General features: G+C 40.4%; 1 protein-coding gene across 2 annotated transcripts in view; it reads right to left on the bottom strand.

Annotated features, from left to right (window-relative positions):
* Nucleotides 1-217: 217 nt before the first annotated feature.
* ACYP2 (acylphosphatase 2) overlaps nucleotides 218-17,489 on the bottom strand; it is a 183,347-nt gene continuing 166,075 nt past the window's right edge. The window contains exon 4 of one of the 2 annotated variants that reach the window (XM_040224833.1): nucleotides 218-841. In XM_040224833.1, the coding sequence (XP_040080767.1) occupies nucleotides 727-841 (115 nt within the window). In that variant the 3' untranslated portion in view covers nucleotides 218-726. The remainder of the gene's footprint in view (nucleotides 842-17,489) is intronic. The other variant, XM_040224834.1, reaches the window with a different exon arrangement.

Below are 17,489 nucleotides of genomic sequence, written 5' to 3'. Positions count from 1 at the left end.
CCCAAATTTGGGGAACAGTGTGATTTATTTAGACTCTCAGTCCCTTTTCTGGTTCATAGGACATCCATTATGGGTAGCTGCAAATATAATAAACCTTGCTGCTTGGGTATACTACCACTGTCATTTCTTCACTCCTCTGTTCACCATACAGAAGAATATGGTTCCTAGAAAACATTAAGTAGCTCCGGTAGAAGTACTGAATCATGTTCTCATTCAACCAGTTTTTAAAGTTAACTCTTTATTGATTTTAAGGCTATGCTGATCATCATATACATTTATATCAAACTATTGGTTATTTTGCTGTTGTTAAACAAAGTACTCAACTTTGACAACAAATTATTATTCAGAGGTTTTAGAACTCAATTCAGATAATACCCCCAAATAATTTTTAAGTGGTTAACTTATTATTTTATGTCCAGCCAAATAATATGTGCGTCATAATATTCATTAGAATTAAAGATTCCATGAGACAAGTTTAAATAAAATATTGATATTAAATATTTTGTAATGACATTTAAAATTTTAGAATGCTAAATTTGGCTTGTTAAAAACATTGTTGAGTAAAACTATTTCATTGTCAACCATTTTTAGTAACGTAATGTTGCAGCTTTCGGAACAGAAAGTTTCTTTTTTTATCCTATTCTGCTACTGTCACACTAGTATACAGACTTAAGAATACAGTCTATTCTATTGTACAGTATAAGCATTACAATTTTAATTTTTCTATTAGTATCGAATATTAAAACTAGAGTATTCAAGTTTAGAGATGGTTTTTTCATTGGAAAAGTTCGTGCGGTCAATGCGAGAACTAGGACTTCCAACCTTGCTCAGCCAGGACTTCCTACAAAAAATAAATAAATAAAAATTAGCATTTTAGTGTATATGGACTAGCTGAAATGATCTCACAATGACTGTGATAATAAGCAACTTTTGCATGTAATATAAAAGATATACATGACATCTCTCTCTCAAAGTTGTTCAGTCATGTCTGACTCTTTGTGACCCCATGGACTGTAGCCCGCTTGGCTCCTTTGTCCTTGGAATTCTCCTAGTAAGAATACTGGAGTGGGTAGCCATCCCTCCTCCATGGGATCTTCCCAACCCAGGGATGGAACCTGGGTCTCTCACATATACATATATATATGTATAATTATATACACAGTATAAATTTTATATCAAAATATCATAGAGTTTAACATATAATCAAATATGGGTAAAGAAGAACTAATGACCAATTAAGCATAGTCAACTCCTGATGATTTCATTGTGGAGTAATTTCCCTCCTTTTAAAATATCCAAGGTCATTATTACTTAGCTGTTATATGCAACAACATAAAAATATTTTTTATAAAGAATAAAACAATTCACCATAGGTTTTTCTTATTACCCAGCACATGGTAGATTATATATGTAGGATGAGAGAGAGAATAAAAAATGAATGTGATTTTTCTGTAAATATTTGAACAAAATTAGATGAACATCTTTCTTAAACCATGTTGAATATATATATATGCAGGATGAGGGAGGGAATAAAAAATAAATGTGATTTTTCTGTAAATATTTGAACAAAATTAGATGAACATCTTATCTATTCAAAAACCATTTCATATCACATATTAGCAAAGTAACTGCATTAAGGAGACAAATGTTCTGAAATTTTCTTTGCTTATATAGTACAATATTTTTTCTTAATTTAGTAGTGATATTGTTTGTCTAATTTATACATTTGGGTACTTACCTGAGATGCTTCATATAAAATAAGATTACTGTAATATTGCTGACACATTAGATATTTTAAGGATATTCAAGAATCTTTCTACCTATTAATAATTAGTTGGGATGAAAATTAAGTGGGACTATAGGTTAATAATAAGCATTTTTGTACAGTTGATAGCTGTTATCCCAGTTGTTGTAGAAACATTAAGTTTCCTCATATCCCCAAAGGTCTTTGAGGTTGTGAAACTAGTGGTGAGTATAGCTATGCAGTATCATATGTAACAATCTCAGTAACCTTGAATTAAAAATATTTTCTAAGCTACAGTTGTCTGATTAGCTGAAAATTACTCTTAACAGGCTGGAGATGAATTCCAGTGATTCAAATTGCCCTATGCTGTTTATTTATTTTTATCTTTTTGGCTGTACTGGGTTTTCATTGCTGCTGGCTTTTTTCCAGTTGCAGGGAAAGGGGGCTGCTCTCTAGCTGTGGTGCGCTTGCTTCTCACTGCGGCGGCTCCTCTCGTTGCAGAGGTGGGCTCTAGGATGCGTGGCTTCAGTAGTGCTGGCTCTAGAGCACAGACTCAATAGCTGGAGCACACAGGCTTAGTTGCTCCTCAGCATGTGGGATCTTCCTGGACCAGGGATTGAACCTGTGTCTCCCGCACTGGCAGGTGGATTCTTTACCACTGAGCCACCAGGGAAGCTTGCCCTTTCGCTACTTAACTCTTCAATTACTATTGGAGTACAGTTGATTTACAATAGTAAACTACAACACAGTGATTCAATATTTTTATAGACTAAACTCCATTTAAAGTTATAAAATATTGGCCCTGGTTCCTGTACTGTAGATTAAATCCTTATATCTTATTTATTTTACAAAAAGCAGTTTGTTGGAACCCTCTTTTTGGTTCTTACTGTGACAGTTTTTCTGGGTAAGGTGAATGTTTACTTCTTTTTCAGAAGATAAGCCATCAGCACAGTAACACATTTTCTTTTCTTCAACTCATTTAATTGAAATCTTAAAAATCAAAATTGCATGTGTTGAAAAATAAAGTTTAGTTATTATGAAAAGGGCTGATGGCTTCAATTTTCCCAAATTTCCTTGAAATCCTCTAGAACAGAAAGGCCAGTAATAATAAAAAGCTAACAGTAATGAGGCACTGCCTGTTTGCTCAGCACTGTGTTGAATTCTTTACAGTTTCCTTTAACCCACACATTAACTCTATAAGCTGGAGTCCATTTTCCCTATTAAGTTATTGATAAGGAAAGAGACACACAAGAGTTAAGTAACTTCCTCAGAGTAGGAGCCGTGTTAATGTTGACAAGGGGTCAGATTCTGGATTTATTGACTGTGAAGGTATAGGCAATAGATTTGCTGACACACTGAATGTGAGTACAAGAAAAAGACTGAAGGATGACACTTGGGTTATGGTTAAAAGCTACTAGAATAGGATTGTCATGGACTGAAATGGAGAGACTGTGAGAAGGGCAGATTTGGGGGAAAGGTGAGAAGTTCAGTTTTGGAATGTTAAATCTGAGATGTCTATTAAACATCTGAATAAAATGCTGAGTAGGCAGCTGGACCCTGAATCTGGCTGCAGAGATAAAATTTGAATTTGTCTGTAGATAACACTGAAAGCCATAAGAATGGATGAGATCATCAAGAAAAGGAACGTAGATAGAAAAAGAAAGAGGCCCACAAGCTATAGCATAGGGCATCCCAATGTTAAGAGCTCAAGAAGAAGAACCAGCAAAGGAAAAGAAAGCATCCAGTGAGGCAGGAGAAAAACTGGGAGAGCAACCGTGTCCTGGGAGTCAAATGAAGCCCTCAGGGAACAGGGAAAGGTCAATCTGGGCAATGATTCTGGCAGGTTAAGTAAGGTGAGAACTCAGAGTTGACTATTGTGTTTAGCAACATGCAGGTCACTGATGACCTTGATGAGAACAGTTTTGGTGGAGTGAAAGCCATATCTGAATGGACTCAAGAGAGAATAAGAGAGGAACTGGAACCAGTGTGTGTGTGTGTGAGAGAGAGAGAGAGAGAGAGAGAAGTGGAGGGGCTCTGTGTGTGTGTGAGAGAGAGAGAGAGGGAGAGAGAGAGAGAAGTGGAGGGGCTCTCTACGCCATGGCTCCATACATGCCATCCATGTTTCTTGACCCGCCTACTCACCTAGGAGTGTTCCAGTCTTCTGTCCCTTGGAAAGATGTGCTCTTTATGTGCTGCTCTTGCCCTTGATAGGGGTGGCTCAGATCTGTAAATGGCAGAGGTGTTTTTCTAGCCAAAAAATAACCAGTCACAAATATTTTTAGTGAGGATGAGATTAGGATGTCATCATTTTCCAATCCCCTTTAATGTGAAAAGGAACCACATAATCCAACAGTACCCATTAATTCATTTCAATAAATAACACTGCATGAAAGGTATATTCTAGATACTGGGATGCATATATAGATATTTAAAACAGGGTTCTTTCCTCAACCTAACCTTACATCTAAAGCAATTAGAGGAATAAGAACAAAGTTAATAGAAGGAAAGAAAACATAAAAATCAGAGCAGAAATAAGTGAAATAGAGACAAAACAACAGAAAAGATCAATGAAGCTAAAAGCTGGTTCTTTGGACGAAGAAAAAACCCAATCAGAGAAAAATGCTCAGAAGACCTAAATTTTCTCCAGAGAAGACATACAGATGGCCAAGAGGCATATGAAAAGATGTTCAACATTTCTAGTTATTAGAGAGAGGCAAATCAAAATTACAATGAGATTATCTTATACCAGTCAGAATGGCCATTATCAAAATGTCTACAAACAATAAATGCTGGAGAGGTCTAAAGAAAAGGGAACCCTCCTACACTGTTGGTGAATGTAAATTGGTATAGCCTCTATGGAGGACAGTATGGAGGTTCCTTTAAAAAGTAAAAATAGAGCTACCATGCTCTGTTTAGTCACTCAGTCTTGTCTGGCTCTTTGGGACCCCATGGACTGTAGCCCACCAGGCTCCTCTGTCCATGGGATTCTCCAGGCAAGAATACTGGAGTGGGTTGCCATGCCCTCCTCCAGAGGATCTTCCCAACCCAGGGATCGAACCCACGTCTTCCACATTGTAGGCGGATTCTTTACCGTCTGAGCCAGCAGGGAAGCCATATGACACATCAGTCCCACTCTTGGGCATATATCCAGAGAAAATAATGGCTCTGAAAGGATACATGCCCCTGTGTTCATTGCACAGTGTTGTCTACAATAGGCAAGACACCCTAAATGTCAAGCAGCCCTAAATGTCCACTGACAGATGCGTGGTATACAATGTCATTTGTGTGCATCCTCCACAAGCGGTTTTGCTTTTGTGCGCTTTACAGTACTTTTGCTGTGCCACAAGAGGGGCTTCCTAATGAGACCTGATGGACTTGGAAGCCCAGAGAAAGGACACAGAGAGGCACAAGGGAGAAGTAACTGAAGAAGCAGAGAGACTGAGGATGCAGTCCAGTGCTCTCGTGTCGTCCGTGGCAGGAAGAGGAGAGCTACTACCCAGACGTCACTGGCTGTTTCTTCAAGAGGACATATAGAATTGAATCCAGCAAGGAGCCAGAACCTGTGCCATCAGCATCAGGCGTGAGTGACATTGCAGCTTGCCCTCCATCTCCTATTGCTGATGACCCTTCAGCTCTACCATCTCCCACCTCCTCTCTCTCCTCCAATCAGTAACTCTTCTTGCCTGTTCACTTGATGCCAGCCCCTGGATGTCAGCTCTTGTACCGTATTACTGTACTTTTCAAGGTGCTGTACTGTTAAGATTTTTAAAAAAATTTTGTGTTTATATGTATTATTTGTGTGAAAATTATTATAAACCCTACAGTACTATATAGCCGATTGTGTTAGTTGGGTACCTAGGCTGTCTTTGTTGGACTTCCGAACAAATTGGACTTAGAAATGCACTCTTGGAATGGAACTCACTCATAGGTAGGGGAAAGTGAAGTCCTTCAGTTGTGTCCAACTCTTTGTGACCCCATGGACTGTAGAGTCCATGGAATTCTCCAGGCCAGAGTACTGGAGTGGGTAGCCATTCCCTTCTCTAGGTCTCCCACATTGCAAGTGGATTCTTTACCAGCTGAGCCACCAGGGAAGCCCAGGTAGGGGGTCTACTATAATACTCTTTCCAGCAACATGGATGGACCCAGAGATTGTTATTGTAAGTGAAAGGCAGATATCATATGATGTTGCTTACATGTGGAATCTAAAAAAAAAAAAATGATACAAATGAACTTATTTACAAAACAGAAATAGACTCACAGACTTACAGAATGATTTATGATTACCAAAGGGGGAATGTTGGAGGGAGGGATAAATAAGGAGTTTGGGACTGACATATAAACACTGCTATATTTAAAATAGATAACCAACAAGGATTTACTGTATAGTACAGGGAACACTGCTCAGTATTCTGTAATAACCTAAATGGGGAAAGAATTTGAAAAAGAATAGATACATTTACATGTATAACTGAATCACTTTGCTGTATACCTGAAACTAACATTGTTAATCAACTATAGTCTAATATAAAATGAAAAATAATTATTAAAAGTTATATGTATTAAAATTATTCAATATTGACTTCACTTTTCATGAATATTTATGAATAAAGGTGAAGTATTAAAAATGAATAAAGCAAGCAAAGTCAATAATTGAATAATTTTTATTTATTTTCACGAAGAACTGGGTGATTTGACCTTCCCTTTCAAAGATGCAATCTGCTAATCAATGTTTCTCAACTCAAGTCTCCCATATTGCAGGCAGACTCTTTACTCTCTGAGCCACCAGGGAATCCCCCAAAATCTTCATGATACAGTGTTATCTATAATGACTCTTTGTGACCCTGTGGACCCATGGAATTCTCTAGGCCAGAATACTGGAGTGGGTAGACTTTCCCTTCTCCAGGGGATCTTCCCAATCCAGGAGTCAAACTGGAGTCTCCTGTATTGCAGGCAAATTCTTTGCCAACTGAACTATCAGGGAAGCCTTTATTTCTCATAAACCAAGACAAAAAAGAAATCTTTGTAGACTGCTTTTAAAAACACACTTGGAAACCAATTATACTAAATTAAACCAAATTATGTATTTTATAAAATACGTTCTCTTGACTGATGCTCTTGCATTACTTAGAAAAATTATTAAACTTCAAGATTCCTGTATAAAAAAATAACTGTTTTGTCTACTTTTGTTCAAATGTTTATGTTCCTCCTTAAAATTTTGTTTGCTTCAATTCATATCCTGTATATTTCTTGGTAAGTTTATACTCAGATATGTACTGTTTTTTTTTGCTGTTTTGAACAAGATGCTTTTTAATTATCATTTTTTTAAACTGGTACATATGATCTCTCATGTTGTAATCAGATACCTTACTAAACTTCCTTGGTGATATAATAGTTTTTTCCTTTTCTTTGCAATGCCTAGGTTAACCACCCCATGTATTTTTAAATTCATTCTGTCAATGCTTGACACATTGACAGGATAATTTCAAATTGCTCTTTATTTTAGTCTCTCTAGCCACATTTTGGTGGCTCAGATGGTAAAGAATCCGCCTGCAATGCAGGAGACGCAGATTCGATCCCCCGGTCGGGAAGATCCCCTGGAGAAGGGAATGGCAGCCCACTCCATTTTTCTTGCCTGGAGAATTCCATGGACAGAGGAGCCTGGTGGGCAACAGCCCATGGGGTCGTAAAGAGCTGGACACAATTGAGCAACTCACACTGTCACTTTTTTTTTTAAGCCATATTTTGGCTATTTACATGCCTTTCAGGGAATTGTTAGAGAGAAAAACTGAATTATGAACAGTGCACCCAGCCAAGAGGCCAGCAAGATCATAATATACTAATACATGCTCTAATTCCAGCATATTTTACCTATCAGTTTTGTAGACTCCATAAATACTGAATGGATGGTTGGATGGCTGGGTGAGTTATACTTGCTTGAAAGAGACTGAAGTCTATTATTTTTGCTGTAAATCTGAGTTGGCTTTGTGTGCATTTATCTTTCAGATATTTTTATTTAAGCAACATGATCCACTGGCAGGCTTTAAAAAACAAAACGAAAAGAAAAGGAAAGAAAGGATGTAAAATGGAAAATTCTATTGATAAAAGTCATGATTCTTGAAAACCATGTTCCCTCTTCACTCTAATACAAGTAAGTGCCTTATGTAGAGATTTTGAAAATGAAACTGATTTTTGTGAAGTTTAATTCCCTTCCCCAAATCATGTTGTCTTTAACAATTATGAGGAAATAACAGAAGGAATTTTATTATGGATACACTTTCTTACATGGTTGATGAGAATCATACACAGTTGTGAAAACAATTTTTTATGAAATAGCAAAGGACAATGATCTTGTATATCTTACATTTAAGTGTTCTGCAGGCCATCTTTGTATTAAAAGGAAATTAATAAAACACAATGCTAATAAATATTAAATGACCAAGGAAAAATCTATTCGTTTAATAAATTAAGAATGCTGTGTTTTTCTATTCCTGTTCAGAGAGTCGCCAACTCTCAGTCCCCTCCAGGTTTCCACAGCCTTGTCTCTAATTCGTGGGTGCAGATGGCACACACTTAGCCATCAAGTACAGTAAGTGCCACATATTTATGACCTTGGCAGCCAGCAAAGAGGCCAGCTGTGGCCTTCTAAAATGCACTTAGGTGTCTGCCCTCCCAGAGACCTTTCTTTGACGGTCTGTAGCTAAAAAGGGCCCCACTCCCATGCTGTTGTGAGCATCATGGGAATTCGCATATTCTATAATTTATATGATTGTTTATGTATTCACTACCTGCCTTCTCCACATTAGAATGCAAATTCTAGGAAGAGAGGATCCCCACCCTCTAGCAGGATGCCCAGTGAGAGTGGGCCCTCAATATGTATTTACTGAATGCATTGAGTCTCTGTCACCTTTCTGCCCTCCCCAGGTCTGTGCCTTCCATGCATGAGAGGAAGGGGCATTCCTAGGGTCTGTGCACTCCACACACACAAAGGAACCCTGAGCATGACCTGTTAACGCTTTTTTATCTCACACAAAACAAAACCCTCGTGTATTTTTTAAAAAACTCTTTGAAAGGTAAAGACATAGTTGCTTTTATTACAGAAAGTGAATAAATATTTTGCCTGTGGCCGTCCCCTATGAAATAACTCAAATAATGACAATATTCAGTTTCTTAAAGGAAGTTAGAGGCCTGTGAAAGTGAAGTTGCTCAGTCATGTCCGACTCTTTGCGACCCTATGGACTCTAACCTACCAGGCTCCTCCGTCCATAGAATTTTCCAGGCAAGAGTACTGGAGTGGGTTGCCATTTCCTTCTCCAGGGGATGTTCCCAACCCAGGGATCAAATCTGGGTCTCCCACATTTCGGGCAGACACTTTACCATCTGAGCCACCTGGGAACTGACCTAATAACCTGAATATAAGCCTGTGAACAAAGTTTACTCGTGCAGTCTGTCCATGTATTTTTGCCAGTCCCTAAATTTTATTGTATTTCTTGTGACTGTGAGTTTACTCACTATATAAATAAACATAGTCACTGAACTTCACTCAGAGTTCACTGAACTTCACTGAACTCTGAGTGAAGTCAGTTACTATTTGAACACCACAGGAGGGCCAAGTCCATCCTGCAAACCCAGTCACGTGACATGGCACCACATTAGTCAGATTCAGCACACGGTTGGTTGTATATGCTCATACATACTGTGATTATCCTTAGACATTTTTGTTTATATCCCAAGTATGTACAGACACCTACTATTTATGTGCCGTATTAATTTTTAAAATTTTATGCTTCTTAAAAAAAAAAAAAAAAAGAATCCTCCCAACATAATCTTGCCCCAAAGCTTAATGCTTATAGCAGGAGTGAAGTGCTTCTCTGCAAAAGGGAACAGTTGGGGTGGGGGGTGCAGAACCCCACCCCTCACCCCAGGCCTTTTTTTCCACCAACTGCCCCTCAGGCACCGCTGGGAAATCCTAAGGGCTCTGAAGAGCACTGTTTGAAAACTTCCCTATTAACCTATCACTGAGCAAGGATACAGGAGCATGGCATGGAGGGAGACTCCATCACAGGTAGAGGTGGAAACCAACATAGGACCATCTGTTCTGCAACTCAAGCCAGTTAGTGTTTCCTGCAAAACATAGTAAGCTTCTGGGGTGGTGGGGAAAAAAAATCCCATCTAACAAATATCCTTCTCTGAAACAAAGAGGTGAAATGATCGATAAAGCATTTGAAAGCCAATACTATTAATAATTCATAACAGTTCTATTTCCTAGGACTAAAGTGGGGCAGCATAATCCTTTCACGTATCTCTGCAGCACCAGTATAAAATGTAGACCATAGCAAGAAAGCAGACAGTAGGAAAAGACAGCTAATGAATTAAAAGCTAACGTGATGCATGCTGGAAAATATTGAGTTGTCTGCTCATTTCAAGCTTTCAGACTAACATTAATAATGGAAAGACAGCATATAATATTTTTGCTACTCTCCTTATTTAGCAAGTTTCACTGTTCAGTTACATGTGGACAAATAATACATATTTATTATAAATACAAGCATTTTGAAGGCATTTTGATATAATGTCTAGAGTTTCTGTTAGGTATTAGTGAAGAGTTCAGTGATTATCAGGGGAATCCTAGGATATCCATAATTAAGCTGAGACCAGATTCTTCATCTTTAAAATAGGATAATACCACTTCACTGTTAGTGAAAGGATTAAAGAGAATGTATATAAATTGCCTAAGGCAATGTCTGACACCCAGCAGGCCCTTAAAAGCAGTTATTTTATTGTTCTCTGCCTTTGCTAAAGATGATGGACAGCCTGCTTGGCAAACTGTGAGCCTCCTAGGCACACACTTTAGTGCAGCTCCACTAGTAAAAACTCTTGTTCTTGGTGGAGCTGCTTCTCAGCTTCAGTGGGAAATGGCATGTCACTCAACCTCCTTATTTTGGGGAGAGTCCGCAAGAATGATCCAACATGAGCTATGCCCAGGACCCTGAGAACCAGCCAGCTGAATCAAGGGCCTAGATGCAGAGAAGGCAAAAGTGAAGGCATGACTAAAACCTCTAGCTTCTCTGCCACACCACAGTTTCCAGGTCCACAAAGTGCCAGGCGTGCTCATCTGTTTCATTTCGTGGCCAGAAAATCATTGCTGGAGCACGGTGGCGATGGAGCGGACTTTGGGATCACTCTGCTTGGATGTGAATCCAGCTACCATTTCCCAACTGGTCATCCTGGGTAGGTTTCTTAAACTCTTAGTGCCTCATCTGTGAAAAGGAGAGTATGTAGCCTGCCTCAGAGAATTGTTATGAAGGTTAAACGAGAATCTGTGTAAATCGTTTGAAAGACTATCTAGAGAATAGTCTTCGCTGGTGACTCACTGGTAAAAAATCTACCTGCAATGCGGGAGACTCGTGTTTGATTCCTAGGTTGGGAAGATGCCCTGGAGGAGGAAATGGCAACCCATTCCAGTATTCTTACTTGGAAAATCCCATGGACAGCGAACCCTGGCGGGGCTATAACCCATGGGGTCACAAAAGAGTCGGACATGGCAGCAACTAAAGAACAAACGGCAACAGAAGCACTTAATGACTTTTAGCTATTGTATCAGTCAGGTAGTGAAATAGCAGGTAATGAAAACCACCTTAGCTAGTTCACATGGAGTTTAATATAGGGAATAACTCCTTACAAAACCACTGAAGGGCTAGAAGAACAGATCTGAATGGGCCTGTTGGAGCAACTCCATAGAATTGGCTGCTAAAGTATAAGCTGTTAAAACTGTGATTCTCATGCAAATACAATATGATGTGTCAAAGATTTCTATTCAATACATTAATTAATGAGGGAACCTGGAAGATTCTGATTCAAAGGAGAATTTAGACACACACATACATGTATATATTCATGCACACAATCAGGAATGCTGAATGAAACTTGCTAATAGATGCAGAACTTGTTAAAATTCCACAAGGTAGCACTGTCCAACAGCCTTGTGATGTGAGCCTCATGTATAATTAAACATGTTCTAGGATCCACGTTAAATGTAAAATTAAATAGTGAAACTAATTTTAGCAATGTTTTATCTAGTCCAGTATATCCAAAATAAAGAGATATAATCTATATAAGTAATAAATTAACAAGCCATTTTACATACTTTTTATGTCAAGTCTTTGAAATCTATTTTACGTTTATGATTCATCTCAATTTAAACATGCCACATTAAAGTGCTCAACAGCCACATGTGGCTAGTGGTTCCTGTATTAGTGTAGTCCTAGAGGCTTTCCAGGGGGCTCAATGGTAAAGAGTCCACCTGTCAATGCAGGAGACTTAAGAAATGCGGATTTAATCCGTGAGTTGGGAGGATCCTTCTGGAGAGGGCATGGCAACCCACTCCAGTATTCTTTCCTGGGAAATCTCATGAAGAGAGGAGTCTGGTGGGCTACAGTCTATGGGATGGCAAAGAGTTGGATACAACTGAGAGAGCATGCAGGCAGTGCTGATATCCAGTTAACAAGAACTTCATGAAACTCTACACTATGGGGTACAAAAGATTAGAAATATATATATACATATATATATTTTTTTCCTTGTCCTATATGATAACAACAGTTTTGTAAACTCTTTCTGATCTGGACTTCTTCTTACCACTAGAACAGAATCCCAAGAAAAACCAACACTGACGGGCCAAGTGGCCCATCAGAAGCAGATAGAGGACAGGTAGAAAGAGTTACCAAAGAAGAGGGAGATGACCATGAAGTGTGGTGTTACTGTTAGGGAACCGTTGACTGAAACCTCCTGCCTTGGCCAGGCATGATGGTAACCACTTGCATGAACTGTCTCCTGATAGGAGGTCCCAATAAGGAACATGGTGGTGGAGGAGGATGCCAGCCCATAATAGATCCTACCAAATTCCCAGAATCCTTTACACTAGAGCCCATCTTGGCTGAGATATGTGGATGCCATCAGGAAGGACCCTGAGTCAGACCAATACTGGGCCAAGCAAGATGACTGGCCAGAGGCAACCTGCAAACTAACTCCTTTACCATAAGTCCTGAGCTAGGTGGCTGAGCAGGACTCCTGGCTTCCCTTACCTTGTTATTCTCTGCCCAGATGCCCCGTTCCAATAAAGTTGTTTGCTTTGTCAGCACATGTGTCTCCTCAGACAGTTCATTTCCAAGTGTTAGACAAGAGCCCACTCTTGGACCTTGAAAGGGTTCCACTTCCTGCAACATTAGGGAAGCTAAGTATACAGAATATTTTTAAGGAGAGAGATGTCAACTTCCAAATGCTCCTGAGACCCAAGTGAAAGATGAACTGAAGGATACCTTGCAGACCTCTCCAAGATCAGCTTCAGTCACGTGGTGGTGTAAAATCCTGATGAGAGTGGACTTAGGAGTGAGGGGGAAGTGAAGAAATGAAGATGACAAGAACAGATCAGTCTCTAGAGCTGTCAGATTATGGGGAAGAAGAGAGACACAAGAGCTTCACACAACGTCAAGGTTCTGTTCTTGGCAAGCCGAGCTTGCCTCTTCTCTGAATTCAGTGCCTTCCGATATTTACAAGCATCTTGCCTCAGAACAATAGTCGAGGAGGAGTGCTTTAAGGACACACAGTCTAGGATGTTTTCTATTCCGGATGTGTTCAAATCTACTCCTACATGCAGCCAAATTAGAAGGGAGTTGGCCAGACTCGCCTGTATCCCCCCTGCCACCCCTCACCCTGACCTCTCCACTCCCCCAAAATGCTCACAAGCAAATTGAGTTGTTGGGGCGATGCCATTGGCTGATAGGCTGATAGTTTAGAGCCAAACTGTGACCCACCCAGCGCAGAGCCCATTATTTCAGACATTTTTAAAAGCTTTGTTGCTGGCTCTGTTTTATGTCCCCACCCTTGTTTTTAATACTTGTAAATGTGCACTCTCTTGTTACAGTTTTACATAGCCTTACAAATCACTTTGAGTTGTGTTGGGAACAAAGTGAAGTATTAATATAAACACACAAAGCTGTGAGGGTTGTGTTTTTTTTTTTCTTTTTCTCCTTGATGCTGTTCCCTTGATTTTTATGAAGGAAATCATTGGAAGGGGGTGTGGAGATTTATTTACAGAGTATTACTTTACAACTGACTTTGCTAGATACGTTTTCCATTACAGTGAGACACACATCATTCTGAGGTCATAAAAACATGTATCTACAGGGCAGCCTTCTCCACAGCTGCCCTCCTGACCCGGGCCTTGAAATTGGGGGATGGGGGAGGGCGGAGGGGGTTCTGGCACTGCGGTCCTCCACCTCCAGGGAAAGTGGTGCTGATGGAGATTAGAGAATGTCTGGTATTAGAATCAGAATGCAGTTTAATTAATTACATCTCCCTCTTTTGAACTGAGGGGCTTCCCTGGTGGCTCAGATGGTAAAAAAATCTGCCTGCAATGTGAGAGACCCAGGTTCGATCCCTGGGTCAGGAAGATGCCCTGGAGTAGAAAATGGCAACCCACTCCAGTATGCTTGCCTAGAGAATCCCATGGACAGAGAATCCTGGTGGGCTATAGTCCATGGGGTCGCAAAGAGTCAGACACAACTGAGCAACTTCACACTTCACTTTCTTTTGAACTGAAAGCAACATACATAGTAAGCAGCTGTCATATTTAGTTTTCAAAGTGACTTTTAGATGAGGCTATCCAAACTAGGCATATAAGTCCAAACTCAGAGTGGGATGTTTGCATTTGAATAGCATTAAAAGTTTCTGAGGTCTCAGAAATGATAACCATGAAGCTAAAGCCAGAAGATGGTTCCCACTGTGAAAGAAACCAGACTCCTTGACACTGGGTCTAGAAAGCACTATTTATTCTGGCAGTCAGCCAGGTGAGGACTCACGTTTGGGAGCCTCTCCTCTTTACACACTATTTCCTGCTACAGCTAAACTTACATCAAAGACAGTAGCTAGCTTCCTGTGGACTCCTATGAGGCATCATTACATTGGTGGAGACGCCAGTGGTCTTCAGTGGTCTAGGAAATTGATCTTAAAAGCTTTCTCTGAAATGATCAAGTTCAGGGGAACAAGTGCATAGTAACCAAATTCATAGATCAATTTATAAAAATGTAATACCATGTTTTCATTTATATTGGGTGCTCTATTTGTCAAATATATCATCTTATCTATACAAATTTTCCATTTAGGGAAGCACAATAATGAAACAGAATTACAATAGATTGTTCTTTCTCCAGTTTAGGTGTATTTTGGCCTAGGAGACATATGATAAAACCTTCTTCCCTAGAAAACACTGAAATGGCAATATTGATCACCTTTTAAAGAACTCTGTACCACCCACTGCTTTTCACTTAATACCTCATTGCCTCACACAGGTTAATGAGACTGTGGTTTTCTTTACAGTTCCTTTGTTCCTGAGTACACTTTCTCTTCACTTGGAGTATACTGAAGCATATTCTAGTAAGTCCTTGTTTCTAGGGTGGAGACAAGAAAAACCTACCACTTACTGTCCCATGTTTACAAACCCCACCTTAAGGCAGTTTGCTTTGAGAAAGAGGTGATTTGTTCCAATTTTGGAAGGCGAAAGATTTCCTAGACTTGACTTTCACTTTTCACTTTCATGCATTGGAGAAGGAAATGGCAACCCACTCCAGTGTTCTTGCCTGGAGAATCCCAGGGATGGGGGAGCCTGGTGGGCTGCTGTCTATGGTGTTGCACAGAGTCGGACACGACTGAAGCGACTTAGCAGCAGCAAAGGAAGTGAAGGCCTTTCTAGCCAGTGGCTGCTGGAGTAATAGGTCTTTACCACAGAGAGAATTAGCCAGAAAAGGAATGTGCTGAAGGCTCATAATGTTCTCCATGGTGATCAAGCAATAATAATCACATGGCAACGTATAGCCAATGTTCTAATTAGGGAATGTTCCCATTACTACAGTGGCTTCATCGATGGGTCAGCAGTACTGGCTCTGCTGCAGTGCAGGAGACACAAGGGACACAGAGTTGATCCCCAGGTGCAGGAAGATTCCCTGGAGGAGGAAATGGCAACCCACTCCAGCATTCTTGCCTGAATAATCCCAAAGACAGAAGGAGCCTGGTGGGCTATCGTTAATAGGGTTGCAAAGGAGGAGGAAATGGCAACCCACTCCAGCATTCTTGCCTGAATAACCCCCATGCCGGGCTATAGTTAATAGGGTTGCAAAGAGTCGGATACACAGCACTTATTAGTATAGTTGCTACCCTCAACCCTAGAGACTTAAAAAAATATCCTGCTCACAAGTCTACAGTGTGGATGGAATTTAGCAGGGAGAACTCACTTCTGCCATGTGTGTTGTAGAGGGCGGCTTGAAGCCTGAGGTCTGGAATAGCTGGATGGCTTGGCCACTCAGAGGTGTGGCGTGGCATCCTGGGAGAACTCAGTCACCTGGGGTTCGGCACAGCTGAGGCCCCTCAGGCATCTCTCTCCATGCCTGTGTGCCCTTCCCAGCATGGTGCTTCAGGGTAGCTACATTTCTCACACATCTGTCAGCTTCAGGGGTCCAAAGGCACAGCATCCAAGAGAATGAGCCAGCCAGGCACAAGAGAATTGTTTATTCTAACCCAGTCTTGGAAGACTCTCAGGGTAAGCTCCACTGCGTTCTATTAGAATCCAGTCACTAAAGCTGGTCTCTCTTCAGGGTAGAGGGGTATCAGGTCCCACTTTTAGTGAGAGGAATGTCAAAGAATTTGTGGACTTGTTTTAAAATTACCACAATATGTAAGAATCATAAGAAAATACACTATCTATTTATACACTGATTCAACAAATACTTATTGACTATTACCATACACTAAGTGGAGAAGGGAATGGCAACCCACTTCAGTAATCTGGCCTGGAGAATTCCGTGGACAGAGGAGCCTGGTGGGCTCGAGTCCATGGGGCTGCGAAGAGTTGGACACGACTGAGCAAACTGTGGTGTTGGAGAAGACTCAATGAAGAGTCCCTTGGACTGCAAGGAGATCCAACCAGTCCATTCTAAAGGAGATAGGTCCTGGGTGTTCTTTGGAAGGAGTGATGCTAAAGCTGAAACTCCAATACTTTGGCCACCTCATGCAAAGAGTGACTCACTGGAAAAGACCCTGATGCTGGGAGGGACTGGGGGCAGGAGGAGAAGAGGACGACAGGATGAGATGGCTGGATGGCATCACCGACTCGATGGACATGAGTTTGGGTAAACTCTGGGAGCTGGTGATGGACAGGGAGGCCTGGCGTGCTGCAATTCATGGGGTCGAAAAGAGTGGGACACGACTGAGCAACTAATACAAACACACACACTAAGCATTGTTTTTTAACATTTAAAAAATATTTTAGATATTCTAGCTCAAGACAGCTCCCATTTGGACATGATTTTATGCATTGAGAAGCTTTTATTTATTTTAGGCCTAAAGTACTCAAACCAGCATAAAGTATCAGATGATAATAAATCATACATTTATTGTCTAAGAGGAGTATCATCTGAATAGCACAAGCAGGTTTTTATTGGAACTCATTAAAAGCCTGAGCTAATTGGTATAAATCCTCAGTTGATAAACAGACTCTAGAAAAGGTATTTGTGGAGCAAATTTGTGTAAGAGCAAATCATCTTTCCTACCAGCTTTACACTTGCAGTGACTGACATAAGAAAAGTTTTCCTTTACTTCCGAAATATTTCCAGTCGCCTGTGTGTGAATGGATCGGTTGGATAGACAAAGGGCTATCGGAGACCTCCAAATCCAAAGCATCAGATTTTTTTTCCCC

This window comes from Oryx dammah, unplaced genomic scaffold (assembly GCF_014754425.2).
Source record: "Oryx dammah isolate SB20612 unplaced genomic scaffold, SCBI_Odam_1.1 HiC_scaffold_25, whole genome shotgun sequence".
Lineage (NCBI taxonomy): Eukaryota > Metazoa > Chordata > Mammalia > Artiodactyla > Bovidae > Oryx > Oryx dammah.
This window is presented reverse-complemented; position numbering and strand designations above follow the sequence as displayed.